This window comes from Scyliorhinus torazame, chromosome 2 (genome assembly GCF_047496885.1).
Source record: "Scyliorhinus torazame isolate Kashiwa2021f chromosome 2, sScyTor2.1, whole genome shotgun sequence".
NCBI classification, from domain to species: domain Eukaryota; kingdom Metazoa; phylum Chordata; class Chondrichthyes; order Carcharhiniformes; family Scyliorhinidae; genus Scyliorhinus; species Scyliorhinus torazame.
The window spans coordinates 273,142,284-273,159,298 of NC_092708.1; the positions used below are offsets into that span (position 1 = coordinate 273,142,284).

Consider the following 17,015-nt stretch of genomic DNA (forward strand, 5'->3'; position numbering starts at 1 on the left):
GGGCACTCTTTTCCTTCCACCTTGGCCATGGTCTTCACTGTGGCGGAGGCGGAAGAGATCCCCCTCCACTGCGCATGCGCGGGGATGCCGTGAGCAGCCGCTGACGCTCCCGCCCATGCGTCGCACGGCAAAGTCATTTCCGCGCCAGCTGGCGGGGCGCCAAAGGCCTTTCCTGCCAGCCGGCGGGGCGGAAATCACTCCGGCGCAGGCCTAGCCCTTCAAGGTGAGGGCTCGGCCCCTCAAGATGCGGAGAATTCCGCACCTTTGGGGTGGCGCGATGCCAGACTGATTTGCGCCGTTTTTGGCGCCGGTCGGCGGACATCGCGCCGATTGCGGAGAATCCCGCCCCACATTCCAAAGTCTCCAGAGCTTTTCCAGCTTCAGAGTTTGGGTCATATTGGGACAAAATGGGCTTTGAAATGAGCAATGCAAATAGTGAGATGTGAATTATATATAGCCAAAATTTCAACAACATTGTCAATATTTTCTTAGATTCCAACAGTTCCTGAAGAAATGTTCTTCAATGAAGAGAATTTTGATGGATTTGAATTAAATGTATTGGATCATGGCTTAGTAAGTAATCTGTCAAACGGGCATTATATCTCCAGCTTTTATTGCTTTGTCTAAGTGCTGTTCCATTTACAGATGAAATTTATTTTAAATTCTGAATCTTATTTAATTAGATTGTTCAGCTTTCCTAATTACTTATGGATAAAGACAATGCATTGTTAAACCATGCAGAGCAAGTGATCGTCATTTGATCCACAATATGTTTGCTGCATGGGAGCATTTGAGATAATACTAGTGAGCAAATTTGCTATCAGTGCACCTGACCACGTGTGTGAACAATGTGTGAAAATAGAATTGGGTGTGGCTGTGATGCCCCCCCAAGACAGCATTGCCTGCAAATGCACACTGTCCCAAGTTCCCAGAGGACAGTTAACTGAGATAAGGCCACTTATGTCCAGGAAATGTACACCGGCAAGAGTCGGGCATGAAAAAGGACGACATTTACCACACACTTTATGCTGATAATCTCCTGTCTCCCGACATAAACACTCATAAACACTACTTGTTATACGTGCAAAAATAACAGCCTAAAATATAATGCCTTTCAGTTGCTCAACCTAAAATATCTCCATTTATTTTCACACAATTCCCTCTTTGTGCAGGCCATTCTGCTTATTCAACACCATTTATGTAAAGTAATTTAAACTGTCAGTGTGCAATTCTAATTATGGCTATCTTGATATTGCATTATTTTTCTGAACTGGTTAAGAATTTTTCACCTCTGGTGCAGGGTCCATTCTTCTATTTTTCTGTTTTTACCCATCTTGGCCAATGACATTTTTTGGCTGTTTCCAATGCATAGTGTACAAAACAATTGACTGTAAAACACCTCTGCAACACTCTCCTCACAATAGTATTTTGTTCTTCTCGGAAGTTAGCAGATAATGGGGAGGAGTGTAATACAGAGTTATTGCTTAATTGTAAACATCCCAGTTTGTTTTCATTCCCAATTACTTGTTGCCATGATACACAGGTCCTGGTCAGACACAATCTGTGCCATCACCTCTTCCAACCCCAGTAGATAACCCCAACCTGCTGCTGTGTATTTTTCTGTTGCAGCGCAGTTAAGATCAGAAACTCTAGGAAATGTAAGCTTACATCCATGCGATATCAATAAGGAATGGTAGCACAATGGATTCGTAATCCAGAACCCTTGGCGAATGATTTGGAGATGAAGGTTCAAATTACACCATAGCAGCTGAGAAATTTAAATTCAGCTAATAAAATCTGGAATAAAAAAGCCAGTATCACTAGTGGTGACCATGGAAACATTTGATGGTTTGGCCTATAAGTGACTCCAGGTCCAGAACAGTATGTTGGTCGAGCTAGAGAGGACACTGGTTTGTCAATAACACCCAAATCCCAAGAGCGAATTTGAAAATCATATTGCTCTGTGCTATCTCTGTTTATCTCACCTCATTTATTAAGAGCTCCTCACCCGTGTATTGAAACATTCGGATGGATGTTCAAGTCACTGGAACAGATTGTGATGGTGTCCCCCAGTGAGTCAATAAAGAGATCAAAGTTTGTGACTAAGATGCATTTGTTTTTTTAATGTGGGACAATTTGACTACATATTTGAGGAGAGGCAAGACTGTCCGCCCTTAAGATCAGGGCAGCATTTGGCAGTGTGGCATAAAGGACACCTAGTAAGTCAATGAGAAGAGCTCTGCTGGTTGGAGTCATATCAAGTACAAAGGAAGATGGTTGTGCTGTCAATCATCTTGGCACCAGAACATTATTGCAGTAGTCCCTCAAGGTGGTCCTAGTCCCAAATATATTCAGCTGTTACATCAATAAGATTAGATGTGGGAATTTTTGCTGATGCTTTTAAAATGATCAGTTCCATTCAACTCTTAGATAATGATGCATAGTAGAACAGGCTGTTTCAAGGCTTGGACAACATTAGGGATTTGGGTTGTGAAGTGGCTAGTAACATTCTACCACAAAATGACTATCTACAACGAGAGAATATTAACCATCTTCCTGGACATTCATAAGAATTATCATCATCAAATCCCCCATCACCAACATCTTGGGGATCACCATTGACCAGAAATGTAACTAAGTGTAACGGGCTGCAAATTCTGTGGTGAGTAACCCACTTCTTGACTGCCCAAAGCCTTTACTCAAGAATCTCACCATCCAAGAAAAAAACCTTGCTTGATTGGTGCGATATCTGCTACCTTAAACATCCACTCTCTCCATCACCAGCACATAGTGGCTGCAGTGTTTGCCATCTAAAACATGCACTGCAGCAACTCACCAAGACTTTGTTGACAACATCTTGCAAACCTGTGACCTCTACCATCTTGAAGAAGGGTAGATTCAAGGAAAGGACTGCTGACTTTACTCTGCTTATGACTTCTCGTGTATTGGTGCTATTAACCGAATGGACAAACAAAAGAGGCTTGCTTTCAAAACTGAGCCAAAGCTCTAAACTGGTCAGAAGTGACACTTCTTCCTGGGAAAGTATCCAATCCTCTTTGTTCCTGGTTTAAATAGGGATTTTGGGGTTATATAGTGAAATTCTGTTGCATTAAAGCTGCCAAGAGGTCAAGTCAGTGGGAGCATCCATTGGAAATCCATCCCCAAGAAATGTATCTACTCCAAACTGAATGTGCTGTATTTTCTTTCCTACTTTCAGGATTCTGTTCTATTGGTTGATCAACAACTGCTCTATCTCTGCTGTCCCTACCTGAGTGAGTATATTCTGGGCATTATATATAATGGATTAGAGGAGGTACAAGAGATAGAAAAAATATATAGATGTTTACGAGTTCAAATAAAGCTCATGCATTTCTTAGAATCATACAGTGCAGAAGGAAGCCATTCAGCCCATCGAGTCTGCACCGGCTATTGGAAAGAGCACCCTACCCAAGGTCCACACCTCCACCCTATCCCCGTAACCCAGTTTCCCCACCCAACATTAAGGGCAATTTTGGACACTAAGGGCAATTTAGCATGGCCAATCCACCTAACCGGCACATCTTTAGACTGTGGGAGGAAACTGGAGCACCCGGAGGAAACCCACGCACACATGGGGAGATTGTGCAGACTCCGCACAGACGGTGACCCAAGCTGGGAATCGAACCTGGGACCCTGGAGCTGTGAAGCAATTGTGCTAACCACTATGCTACCGTGCTGCCCCTGCTCATTGTCTGCCACTAACCACTAAATGTTTCTTGGATGATCCAAGAGACATTCCTGAGAAGTAAATAATTGCAAATGTTGTCTTATGAAAAGGTTTGAGAGAGTTACTGAAAACTAAAATAGTTTTTGATTTCGACCAAAAGCTAACCAGTCTAAAGGATCAGGGACAGCATGGTTTAATAAAGAGACTGTATCAGGAAAGGATAGTTAAACTTAATTACAAAGGATAAATACTGTGGATGCTAAAAATACTGGAGCAGCATCTGTGGAGTGAGAATCCGTCAACATTTCAGGATGCAGTTTCGTAGAGCAGCATTTATTACGAGCATGGAGAACCAGAAGTGGCATGGATGCTATGCTCCTAGATTATTTACGAGTAAAGTACCATGCTGATTGTATTAAAGCATCGCAGGATACCATAACATTGGAAAGCCAGTAGACCTTGATGGGGTGCTGTGCGTGGCAATCCAGGTTGATGTATGTTCTCTGGAATCTAAGATACAAGGAAAGGTTGAGGAAGTTTGTTTTGCTTTCTTTGCAAAGACACATTTGTTATACAATGTCAGCTCTTTTCATTTTCCCTTTCCACCTTATTTTACTTCTGAATATCATATTTTCCTTTTAGCAACAGGAGTATGCCTTGCTGCCCATTGAGCATGTTCCTACATTTGGTTAGGTTGGCATCTTAACTCTATTTTCCCACCTTGGCTCCATTTCCATTCATACCCATACCTGATTAAAGGAAAATCTATTGATCTTTGTCATCGTCACGTATGATCCTTGGCTAGAAGACAAGCTCTCAGGTTTTCAGTAAGGCAGCTCCTGTTGCGCAGAGGTGTTTGATGGTGACCTGTGGTGATTTTCTTATTTTACCCCTCCCCTTCCAAAGTGCTTGGCTTCTGTTCATTGTCTCTCCGTGGGAACCAGGGAGTGTTCAGATCAGAGTTTTCAAAATGCAAGCTTGCACATGTCTTCACTCTTCTGACATTACATTCATTATATTTACCCAAACAAACACCTGGCCAGATGGAAATGATTAACGGCTACAGAATGTCTGCATGTTAACAACTAACAATGTGGAAGGGGGGGTAGGGCATGGTGGCGTAAAGAATAACAGGTAAGCTCTTTCTTTCATTTAAAATTTTTTTTTTTATCTAGGGGGGATGGCAGGGAAGGTAGTGCAATGTTCCTAATGCAGAAAGTTTGAGGTGAGGGATGCCATCGGTGTCCCTGCTGATTTCATCTGTGGGAAGCGCACCCATCTCCAGCTCCTCAGAAACCACGTTAGAGAACTGGAGCTGGATGAACTTCGGATCATTCGGGAGGCAGAGGTGGTCATAGATAGAAGCTTCAGGGATGTAGTTACTCCAAAGAATAAAGATAGATGGGTGACGGTGAGAGGGGCTGGGAGGAAGCAGTCAGTACAGGGATCCCCTGTGGTCGTTCCCCTGAGTAACAAGTATACCACTTTGTTGCGTACTTACCAGAGGTAAGCCATGGGGTACAGGTCTCTGGCACAGAGTCTGTCCCTGTTGCTCAGAAGGATGGGGGAGAGGAGTAGAGCATTAGTCATTGGAGACTCCAAAGTTAGGGGGATAGATAGATTCTGTGGGAACGAGAGAGACTCGCGGTTGGTGTGTTGCCTCCCATGTGCCTGGGTCCGTAATGTCTCGGATCGTGTTTTCGGGATCCTTAAGGGGGAGGGGGAGCAGCCCCAAGTCGTGGTCCACATAGGTACCAACGACATAGGTAGGGATAGGGATGTAAGGCAGGAATTCAGGGAGCCAGGGTGGAAACTTAGATCTCGGACAAACAGCGTTATTATCTCTGGGTTGTTACCCGTGCCACATGCTAGCGAGACAAGGAATAAGGAGAGAGAGGAGTTGAACACGTGGCTACAAGGATGGTGCAGGAGGGAGGGTTTCAGATTTCTGGATAATTGGGGCTCATTCTGGGGTCGGTGGGACCTCTACAAACGGGATGGTCTACACCTGGACCAGAGGGGTACCAATATCCTGGGGGGGAAATTTGCTAATGTTCTTCGGGAGGGTTTAAACTAGTTCAGCAGGGGCTTGGGAACCTGAATTGTAGCTCCAGTATACAGGAGGTTGAGAGTAGTGAGGTCATGAGTAAGGTTTCAAAGTTGCAGGAGTGTACCGGCAGGCAGGAAGGTGGTTTAAAGTGTGTCTTCTTCAATGCCAGGAGCATCCGGAATAAGGTGGGTGAACCTGCGGCATGGGTTGGTACCTGGGACTTCGATGTTGTAGCCATTTCGGAGACATGGATAGAGCAGGGACAGGAATGGTTGTTGCAGGTGCCGGGGTTTAGATATTTCAGTAAGCTCAGGGAAGGTGGTAAAAGAGGGGGAGGGGTGGCATTGTTAGTCAAGGACAGTATTACGGTGGCAGAAAGGACGTTTGATGAGGACTCGTCTACTGAGGTAGTATGGGCTGAGGTTAGAAACAGGAAAGGAGAGGTCACCCTGTTAGGGGTTTTCTATAGGCCTCCGAAAAGTTCCAGAGATGTAGAGGAAAGGATTGCAAAGATGATTCTGGATAGGAGCGAAAGCAACAGGGTAGTTGTTATGGGGGATTTTAACTTTCCAAATATTGACTGGAAACGCTATAGTTCGAATACTTTAGATGGGTCCGTTTTTGTCCAATGTGTGCAGGAGAGTTTCCTGACACAGTATGTAGATAGGCCAACGAGAGGCGAGGCCATATTGGATTTGGTGCTGGGTAATGAACCAGGACAGGTGTTAGATTTGGAGGTAGGTGAGCACTTTGGTGATAGTGACCACAATTCAATCACGTTTACTTTAGTGATGGAAAGGGATAGGTATATACCGCAGGGCAAGAGTTATATCTGGGGGAAAGGCAATTATGATGCGATGAGGCAAGACTTAGGATGCATCGGATGGAGAGGAAAACTGCAGGTGATGGGCACAATGGAAATGTGGAGCTTGTTCAAGGAACAGCTACTGCGTGTCCTTGATAAGTATGTACCTGTCAGGCAGGGAGGAAGTGGTCGAGCGAGGGTACCGTGGTTTACTAAAGCAGTCAAAGCACTTGTCAAGAGGAAGAAGGAGGCTTATGTAAAGATGAGATATGAAGGTTCAGTTAGGGCGCTCGAGAGTTACAGGTTAGCTAGGAAGGACCTAAAGAGAGAGCTAAGAAGAGCCAGGAGGGGACAGGTAGGTTCAAGGATAACCCTAAAGCTTTCTATAGATATGTCAGGAATAAAAGAATGACTCGGGTAAGACAAGGGCCAGTCAAGGACAGTAGTGGGACGTTGTGCGTCGAGTACGAGGAGATAGGAGAGGTGCTAAATGAATATTTTTTGTCAGTATTCATGCAGGAAAAAGACAATGCTGTCGAGGAGAATACTGAGATTCAGGCTACTAGACTAGAAGGGCTTGAGGTTCATAAGGAGGAGGTGTTAGCAATTCTGGAAAGTATGAAAATAGATAAGTCCCCTGGGCCGGATGGGATTTATCCTAGGATTCTCTGGGAAGCTAGGGAGGAGATTGCTGAGCCTTTGGCTTTGATCTTTAAGTCATCTTTGTCTACAGGAATAGTGCCAGAAGACTGGAGGATAGCAAATTTGTCCCCTTGTCCAAGAAGGAGTAGAGACAACCCCGGTAACTATAGACCAGTGAGCCTTACTTCTGTTGTGGGCAAAGTCTTGGAAAGGTTTATAAGAGATAGGACGTATAATCATCTGGAAAGGAATAATTTGATTAGAGATAGTCAACACGGTTTTGTGAAGGGTAGGTCGTGCCTCACAAACCTTATTGAGTTCTTTGAGAAGGTGACCAAACAGGTGGATGAGGGTAAAGCTGTTGATGTGGTGTATATGGATTTCAGCAAAGCGTTTGATAAGGTTCCCCATGGTAGACTACTGCAGAAAATACGGAGGCATGGGATTCAGGGTGTTTTAGCAGTTTGGATCCGAAATTGGCTAGCTGGAAGAAGACAAAGGGTGGTGGTTGATGGGAAATGTTCAGACTGGAGTCCAATTACTGGTGGTGTACCATAAGGATCTGTTTTGGGGCCACTGCTGTTTGTCATTTTTATAAATGACCTGGAGGAGGGCGTAGAAGGATGGGTGAGTAAATTTACAGATGACACTAAAGTCGGTGGAGTTGTGGACAGTGGGAAGGATGTTACAAATTACAGAGGGACATAGATAAGCTGCAGCGCTGGGCTGAGAGGTGGCAAATGGAGTTTAATGCAGAAAAGTGTGAGGTGATTCATTTTGGAAGGAATAACAGGAAGACAGAGTACTGAGCTAATGGTAAGATTCTTGGCGGTGTGGATGAGCAGAGAGCTCTGTGTCTATGTACATAGATCCCTGAAAGTTGCCACCCAGGTTTCATAGATTATCATAGAATTTACAGTGCAGAAGGAGGCCAATCGGCCCATCGCGTCTGCACCGGCTCTTGGAAAGAGCACCCTACCCAAGGTCAACACCTCCACACTATCCCCATAACCCAGTAACCCCACCCAACACTAAAGGCAATTTTGGACAACAAGGGCAATTTATCACGGCCAATCCAACTAATCTGCACATCTTTGGACTGTGTGAGGAAACCGGAGCACCCGGAGGAAACCCACACACACACTGGGAGGATGTGCAGACTCCGCACAGATGGTGACCCACGCCGGAATCGAACCTGGGACCCTGGAGCTGTGAAGCAATTGTGCTATCCACAATGCTACCATGCTGACGGTTGAGAGGGTTGTTAAAAAGGCGTACGTGTGTTAGCTTTTATTGGTAGAGGGATTGAGTTTCGGAGCCATGAGGTCATGTTGCAGCTGTACAAAACTCTGGTGCGGCCGCATTTGGAGTATTGCGTGCAATTCTGGTCGCCGCATTATACGAAGGATGTGGAAGCATTGGAAAGAGTGCAGAGGAGATTTACCAGAATGTTGCCTGGTATGGAGGGAAGATCTTATGAGGAAAGGCTGAGGGACCTGAGGCTGTTTTCGTTAGAAGAAGGTTAAGAGGTGACTTAATTGAGGGACTTCCGGGTGCGGCGATGACCAGCTAAGTCGCACGTTTCGGCAGCTCCCGGTGGAACGGACTTTTGGGCTCTTGATAGGAGCCCCATCGGCAATTTTAACGGCAAATAACACTGTGCGGTAATCCAGAAGGGAATCCCCCCCGGACACGGATGGAAAAAAGAGAGGAAAGTAGCCGGATTGCGGTGGATCCTCAAGAGCAGCGACCAGGAAGGCAGGCACAAAGCAAGATGGCGTCGGAAGAAGTCCGTTTAATATGGGGCCCTGAGCAACAAGAGTTCCTGCGGCGTTGCGTAGATGAACTCAAAAAGGAGATGAAGAAGGAGCTGTTGGCCCCGATATTACAAGCGATTGAGGGGCTAAAGGAGGAGCAAAAGACCCAGGGACAGGAGCTTTGGGTCGTGAAGGCAAAGGCTGCTGAGAATGAGGACGACATACAGGGCCTGGTGGTGAAAACGGAGATCCACGAGGCACAACACAGAAGATGTGTGGAAAGGCTGGAGGTGCTGGAGAACAATGCGAGGAGGAAGAACTTCAGGATTCTTGGTCTTCCCGAAGGTGCAGAGGGGGCGGACGTCGGGGCATATGTGAGCAAGATGCTGCATTCGTTAATGGGATCGGAGGCCCCGACGGGTCCGCTGGAGGTGGAGGGAGCCTATCGAGTTATGGCGCGAAGACCGAGGGCTGGAGAAATTCCTCGAGCAATAGTTGTGAGATTTCTCCAATACAAGGACAGAGAGATGGTCCTCAGATGGCCCAAGCAAACTCGGAACAGTAGGTGGGAGAATGCGGTGATCCGCGTGTATCAAGATTGGAGTGCGGAGGTGGCGAGAAGGAGGGCAAGCTTTAATCGGGCCAAGGCGGTGTTGCATAAAAGGAAGGTCAAATTCGGAATGTTGCAGCCGGCGAGACTGTGGGTCACACATCTAGGGAAACACCACTATTTCGAAACGGCAGACGAGGCGTGGACATTTATTGTCGAGGAGAAGCTGGAGTGAGCGGGCCAGAAGAAAAAGAACGTTTGGGACAAAAGTGGGGGGGGGTGAATTTGTGGGATGAAGGGGGGAAAAGGGGGAAGAGAAGACTTCCCAGATTGTTAAAACTGCGACCCTGTAACTTCTCTCTCTTCCCCATGTCGTGGGGGAGGGGGTGAGGGAGGATGAGGAGCTGTGGGTGCCGGCCATTGGGGGCGGGGCGCTATGGTAATCATGGCGGGAACAGGAAAGCAGGAAGGAGGGGGCCTCGCACAGTGTGAGCCGAGGTCACGGGGGGAAGCCGAGGTCGGCCAGAGTTTGCTGACTTCTGGGAGTAACATGGGGGGTGCAATTACGCTAGCTTGGGATCTAGCGGGGGGGGGGGGGGGGTAACTGGGTTGCTGCTGCTGGGGAGAAGGGGGAGCTGGTATGGGAGGGAGGGGGGTCGGGGCGGGCGGGGGGGGGGGGGGGGGGGGGGGGGGGGCGCCTGGGGGGGATACAGCTACGTGGGAACCGGGTGAGGAGCTGGATTGAAAAAGGAAATGGCTAGTCGTCAAGGGGGTGGGGGGGGGTAAAGAGCCCCCCAACCCGGTTGATCACGTGGAATGTGAGAGGGCTGAACGGGCCGATTAAGAGGGCACAGGTACTTGCACACCTAAAGAAACTTAAGGCAGATGTGGTTATGCTTCAGGAGACGCATCTGAAGCTGACAGACCAGGTTAGACTTCGCAAAGGATGGGTGGGGCAGGTGTTTCATTCGGGGCTAGATGCCAAAAACAGGGGGGTGGCCATACTAGTGGGGAAGCGGGTACTGTTTGAGGCAAAGACTATAGTGGCAGATAGTGGGGGCAGATACGTGATGGTGAGTGGCAAACTGCAAGGGGAGGCGGTGGCATTGGTGAACGTGTATGCCCCGAACTGGGATGATGCCAATTTTATGAGGCGTATGTATAGGACGCATCCCAGACCTAGAGGCGGGAAAGTTGGTAATGGGTGGAGACTTTAATACGGTGCTGGACCCAGGGCTGGACAGATCGAGGTCCAGGACCGGAAGGAGGCCGGCTGTAGCTAGGGTGCTTAAGGATTTTATGGTGCAGATGGGAGGAGTAGACCGCTGGAGATTTAGTAGACCTAGGAGTAAGGAGTTTTCGTTTTTCTCCTATGTACATAAAGTATTTTCACGAATAGATTTTTTTGTTTTGGGAAGGGCACTGATCCCAAAAGGTGACGGGGACGGAGTACACGGCTATAGCCATCTCGGATCATGCTCCACACTGGATGGACCTGGAGATAGGGGAAGAAAAACAACAGCTTCCACCCTGGAGAATGGAACATGGGATTATTGGCAGATGAGGGGGGGTGTTTAAGGGTGAAGGGGTTGTATTGAAAGGTACTTGGAAATTAATGATAATGGGGAGGTACAGGTGGGAGTGGTCTGGGAGGCACTGAAGGCAGTGGTTAGAGGGGAGCTGATATCTATTAGGGCACATAAAGGAAAGCAGGAGTGTAGGAAAGGGAACGGTTGTTGAAAGAACTGCTGAGGGTGGACAAACAATACGCGGAGGCACCGGAGGAGGGACTATACAGGGAAAGGCAAAGGCTACATATAGAGTTTGACTTGTTGACTACGGGTAAGGCAGAGGCACAATGGAGGAAGGCACAGGGTATACAGTACGAATATGGGGAGAAGGCGAGTAGGTTGTTGGCCCACCAACTGAGGAAAAGGGGAGCAGCGAGGGAGATGGGGGGGTGAGAGATGAGGAGGGGGAGATGGAGCGGGGAGCGGAGAGAGTGAATGGAGTGTTCAAGGCATTTTATGAAAGATTATATGAAGCGCAGCCCCCGGACGGGAAGGAGAGAATGATGTGCTTTCTGGATCAGCTGGAATTTCCTAAGGTGGAGGAACAGGAGAGAGTGGGGCTGGGAGCACAGATTGAGACGGAGGAAGTAGTGAAAGGGATTGGAAGCATGCAGGCGGGGAAGGCCCCGGGACCAGACGGATTCCCAGTTAAATTCTATAAGAAATATTTGGACTTGCTGGCCCCGCTACTGATGAGAACTTTTAATGAGGCAAGGGAAAGGGGGCAGCTGCCCCCGACTTTGTCAGAGGCAACGATATCGCTCCTCCTAAAGAAGGAAAAAGACCCGCTGCAATGCGGGTCATTCAGGCCCATTTCCCTCCTGAATGTGGATGCTAAGATCCTGGCCAAGGTAATGGCAATGAGGATAGAGGATTGTGTCCCGGGGGTGGTCCATGAAGACCAAACTGGGTTTGTGAAGGGGAGACAGCTAAATACAAATATACGGAGGCTGCTAGGGGTAATGATGATGCCCCCACCAGAGGGGAAAGCGGAGATAGTGGTGGCGATGGATGCCGAGAAAGCATTTGATAGAGTGGAGTGGGATTATTTGTGGGAGGTGTTGAGGAGATTTGGCTTTGGGGACGGGTATATCAGGTGGGTACAGTTGCTGTATAGGGCCCCGATGGCGAGCGTGGTCACAAATGGACGGGGGTCTGACTATTTTCGGCTCCATAGAGGGACGAGACAAGGATGTCCTATGTCCCCGTTATTGTTTGCACTGGCGATTGAACCCCTGGCCATGGCACTGAGGGGTTCCAGAAAGTGGAGGGGAGTACTTAGGGGGGAGAAGAACACCGGGTATCTCTATATGCGGACGATTTGTTGCTATATGTGGCGGACCCGGCGGAGGGGATGCCAGAGATAATGCGGATACTTGGGGAGTTTGGGGATTTTTCAGGGTATAAACTGAACATGGGGAAAAGTGAGTTATTTGTGGTGCACCCGGGGGAGCAGAGCAGAGAAATAGAGGATTTACCATTGAGGCAGGTAACAAGGGACTTCCGGTACCTGGGGATCCAGATAGCCAAGAATTGGGGTACATTACATAGGCTTAATTTAACACGGTTGGTGGAACAGATGGAGGAGGATTTCAAGAGATGGGACATGGTGTCCTTGTCATTGGCAGGTAGGGTGCAGGCGGTTAAAATGGTGGTCCTCCCGAGATTCTTTTTTGTGTTCCAGTGCCTCCCCGTGGTGATCACGAAGGCTTTTTTCAAAAGAATTGAGAAGAGCATTATGAGTTTTGTGTGGGCTGGGAAGACCCCGAGAGTGAGGCGGGGATTCTTGCAGCGTAGTAGGGACAGGGGGGGGCTGGCATTACCGAGCCCAAGTGAGTACTACTGGGCCGCCAATGTTTCAATGGTGTGTAAGTGGATGGGAGAAGGGGAGGGAGCGGCGTGGAAGAGAATGGACAGGGCGTCCTGCAAGGGGACTAGCCTGCAAGCAATGGTGACGGCTTCGTTGCCGTTCTCACCAAAGAAATACACCACAAGCCCGGTGGTGGTGGCTACATTGAAAATTTGGGGGCAGTGGAGACGGCATAGGGGAGGGACGGGAGCTTCGGTCCGGTCCCCGATAAGAAACAATCATAGGTTCGTTCCGGGGAGAATGGATGGGGGATTTGGAGCATGGCAAAGAGCTGGTGTAGTACAATTAAGAGATCTATTTGTAGATGGGACGTTTGCGAGTTTGGGAGCGCTGACGGAGAAATATGGGTTGCCCCAAGGGAATGCATTTCGGTATATGCAATTGAGGGCTTTTGCGAGGCATCAGGTGAGGGAATTCCCGCAGCTCCCGACGCAGGAAGTGCAGGATAGAGGGATCTCAGAGACATGGGTGGGGGACGGTAAGGTAGCGGACATATACAGGGAGATGAGGGACGAGGGGGAGATCATGGTAGATGAGCTGAAAGGGAAATGGGAAGAAGAACTGGGGGAGGAGATTGAGGAGGGGCTGTGGGCGGATGCCCTACGTAGGGTAAACTCATCGTCCTCGTGTGCCAGGTTAAGCCTGATACAATTTAAGGTTCTACACAGGGCGCATATGACTGGAGCACGGCTTAGTAAATTTTGGGGGGTAGAGGATAGGTGTGCGAGATGCTCGAGAGGCCCAGCGAATCACACCCACATGTTCTGGTCATGCCCGGTACTACAGGTGTTCTGGGTGGGGGTGGCAAAGGTGCTTTCGAAGGTGGTGGGGGTCCGGGTCGAACCAAGCTGGGGGTTGGCTATATTTGGGGTTGCAGAAGAGCCGGGAGTGCAGGAGGCGAGAGAGGCTGACGTGTTGGCCTTTGCGTCCCTTGTAGCCCGGCGCAGGATATTGTTAATGTGGAAGGAAGCTAAGCCCCTGGGGGTGGACACCTGGATAAACGATATGGCAGGGTTCATAAAGTTAGAACGGATTAAGTTCATGTTAAGGGGTTCGGCTCAGAGGTTCACATGGCGGTGGCAACCGTTCGTCGACTACCTCACAGAAAGATAGAGGGAATGGAAAAGAAGTAGATAACAGCAGCAACCGGGGGGGGGGTGGGTGGGGGGGGAGGTGGGGGGGGTGGGTGGGTGGGTGGGGGGGGGGGGGAGGTGGGGGGGGTGGGTGGGTGGGGGGGGGGGGGAGGTGGGGGGGGTGGGTGGGTGGGGGGGTGTGGGTGGGGGGGGGGGTGGGGGGTGGGGGGGTGGGGGGGGGGGGGGAGGTGGAGGGGGGGGGGGGGGAGGAATCGGACGGACTCTCAGGGATGTTATTGTATATGTATAGGTATTTGGTATATGTAATTGTATATTGGATTGTTGGACTGTAATTTTGGAGAGTATTTATTTTTGGACAAGGCAGTTGCCATTTTAGTTTTGTTTTTCTTTTGTTATTGTTTATATATATTATTTATTTATTTGTTTAAAACTGGCCACGGCTATTTATATTGCTTTATTGTTGTGTAAAAGAAACACTACGTCTTGTTATGTTTGGCCAAAAAACTCGAATAAAATATATATTTTTTTTAAAAAGAGGTGACTTAATTGAGGCATACAAGATGATCAGAGGATTGGATAGGGTGGACAGTGAGAGCCTTTTTCCTCGGATGGTGATGTCTAGCACGAGGGGACATAGCTTTAAATTGAGGGGAGATAGATATAGGACAGAGGTCAGAGGTAGGTTCTTTACTCAGAGAGTAGTAAGGGCATGGAATGCCGTGCCTGCAACAGTAGTGGATTCGCCAACACTAAGGGCATTCAAATGGTCATTGGATACACATATGGACGATAAGGGAATCGTGTAGATGGGCTTTAGAGTGGTTTCACAGGTCGGCGCAACATCGAGGGTCGAAGGGCCTGTACTGCGCTGTAATGTTCTAAGATTAGCACTGGTGCCTCATGGTTGCTGAGGACCCGGGTTCGATCCAAGCCCCAAGTTTGCACATTCTCTGTGGTTCACATCCCCACAACCCAAAGATGTGCAGGGTAGATGGATTGGCCACACTAAATTGCCCCTAATTCGAAAAAAAAGAATTGGATACTCTAAATTTAAAAGAAAAATTACCAACAATGTGTGCCAGTTAATGTAAGCCATGTCAAAATGTTTCACCAGCTCTTGTCTTGCAGGTGAGCTACGCAAGCTTTTGGCTTCCTACGTAGCTGGCAGTGGGGTTAAAAATGGAGGATATATAAGAAAAATCACGCCAACTGCTGCAGCGCCTTTAACACCAACTTTAGCACAATCGCAGCAAAAACTCCAGGTAATGTCTTCATCCTTGCGCTCTCAATTAGTCAAGCGCATGCTATTTTGATACTATCTGTGTTTGTCTCTCTCTGAAATTTTAAAATATAAACTATACTGCTTATAACCAAGTGACAGATTCTTGCATTAAATATGCTATGTTGGTGTCCATTCAAAATAAGGAGGACTTATTAGCTTATTTTTAGTGCTTCAGATTGACTGTCAACCATTTTGTTCAAGTAAAGTATCTGTCCTCCCTACACTCTCTCCAATGACTTCTCTTAACCCCTGATAAAATAACACACTTACTCTCTCACAATCGAGCCAGTTTTATTAGAAGAGTGGAGGTGGGCATCTGCTGACTCTTTGCTAATACTTGAGTCAGTGCCAATGCTCCTCTATCACAGTACAGAGTTGCGTTTTCATACTCGCCCTTGAATCAAAATGGAGGTTAGTGACATACTCCTGCTGGTGGTCACGGAGACCAATTGCAGCACATCAGTGCCCAGTTGAGATTAGTTAAGAGGAAACTAACCTTGTCTGCAAACTGTTTGAATTGTGCTTACATTGGGTTATTGATTGTGTTTAGAATAAAATATATTTTAAAAAAACCCTTGTCTCAATGGGCTCATTGTTACATGGAACATTGAATGCATTAACTAATGAGCCTGGAGCAAGCAAACCACTCATTTGCATGGCATTATCTTGGTGATTTAACTCTTAAGGTAATGTACAGGGAGTGTGAAATTTCAAGAAAATGGGGAGAAATCTTACACCGTGAGCTTATGTTTAAGTTTGTGTTTCCTGGTTAGGTAAAATTGGAGGAAGCTTTTTTTCACAATCAACCACCATCGCTTCGCAAAACAGTTGAGTTTGTGGCTGAAAGAGTTGGATCTAACTGCGTGAAACACCTCAAGTGAGTGAAATAAATCTGTTAGTAAATTAAGAATGGTATTTTAACATTGCAGAAAACCCTAACGCGTCACATCTCGGATACCTTTTGCAAGAAATAATGCACTCTCTTTACAAAACAGAATCATAGACTCACTACATTGTAGAAGGGGACCATTTGGCCCATCGAGTCTGCACTGATCCTCTGAAAGAGCACCCTATCTGTTATATTACACTTTGTGGTAATATGACGTTACTCTTTGCCTCGTAATCGAGAATGATCTGATGGTGTGATGATCAAGAATTCACCAATCTTTAACTTGAAGCAAAACTGATTTATTCAATAACAATTAAATTAAATATGGCTTGCACACTCTACTAAGCTGTAACTCTTCTTAAAGTACTATAATCTATGATTAAGTATTAACTAATGAATGCCATGTGCTAATTCTCTCTAACCTAAACTAATCCTTGAGTTGTTATCTATCTCTCTCCTCTGCTAACACTACCCAAGATTCCCTGAGCTTTGATATTTATACTGGGAACTGGTGGTGCCATCTCGTGTTTACATTACACTGAGATGTAATAATTAACCCTTTAGTGTTATCCCTATATACATATAATTACACTACCTAGGCCCACGCCCCCACCCTATCCCCATAACCCACCTAACCTTTTTGGACACCAAGGGCAATTTAGTGTAGCCAATCCACCTAACCACATCTTTGTACTGGGTAGAAACCAGAGCACCTGGAGGAAACCCACGCAGACACAGAGAGAAAATGTGCAAACTCCTTACAGATAGTGACCCAAGACTGGAATTGAACCCGGGTCCC

The 17,015-nt window shown here is 47.3% G+C and overlaps 1 protein-coding gene across 2 annotated transcripts in view; it reads left to right on the forward strand.

Annotated features, from left to right (window-relative positions):
- LOC140398667 (codanin-1-like) overlaps nucleotides 1-17,015 on the forward strand; it is a 162,957-nt gene that overhangs the window by 126,533 nt on the left and 19,409 nt on the right. For both annotated transcript variants that reach the window (XM_072487634.1, XM_072487643.1), the window contains 4 exons: nucleotides 493-573; nucleotides 3,218-3,272; nucleotides 15,174-15,307; nucleotides 16,101-16,204. In XM_072487634.1, the coding sequence (XP_072343735.1) occupies nucleotides 493-573; nucleotides 3,218-3,272; nucleotides 15,174-15,307; nucleotides 16,101-16,204 (374 nt within the window). The remainder of the gene's footprint in view (nucleotides 1-492; nucleotides 574-3,217; nucleotides 3,273-15,173; nucleotides 15,308-16,100; nucleotides 16,205-17,015) is intronic.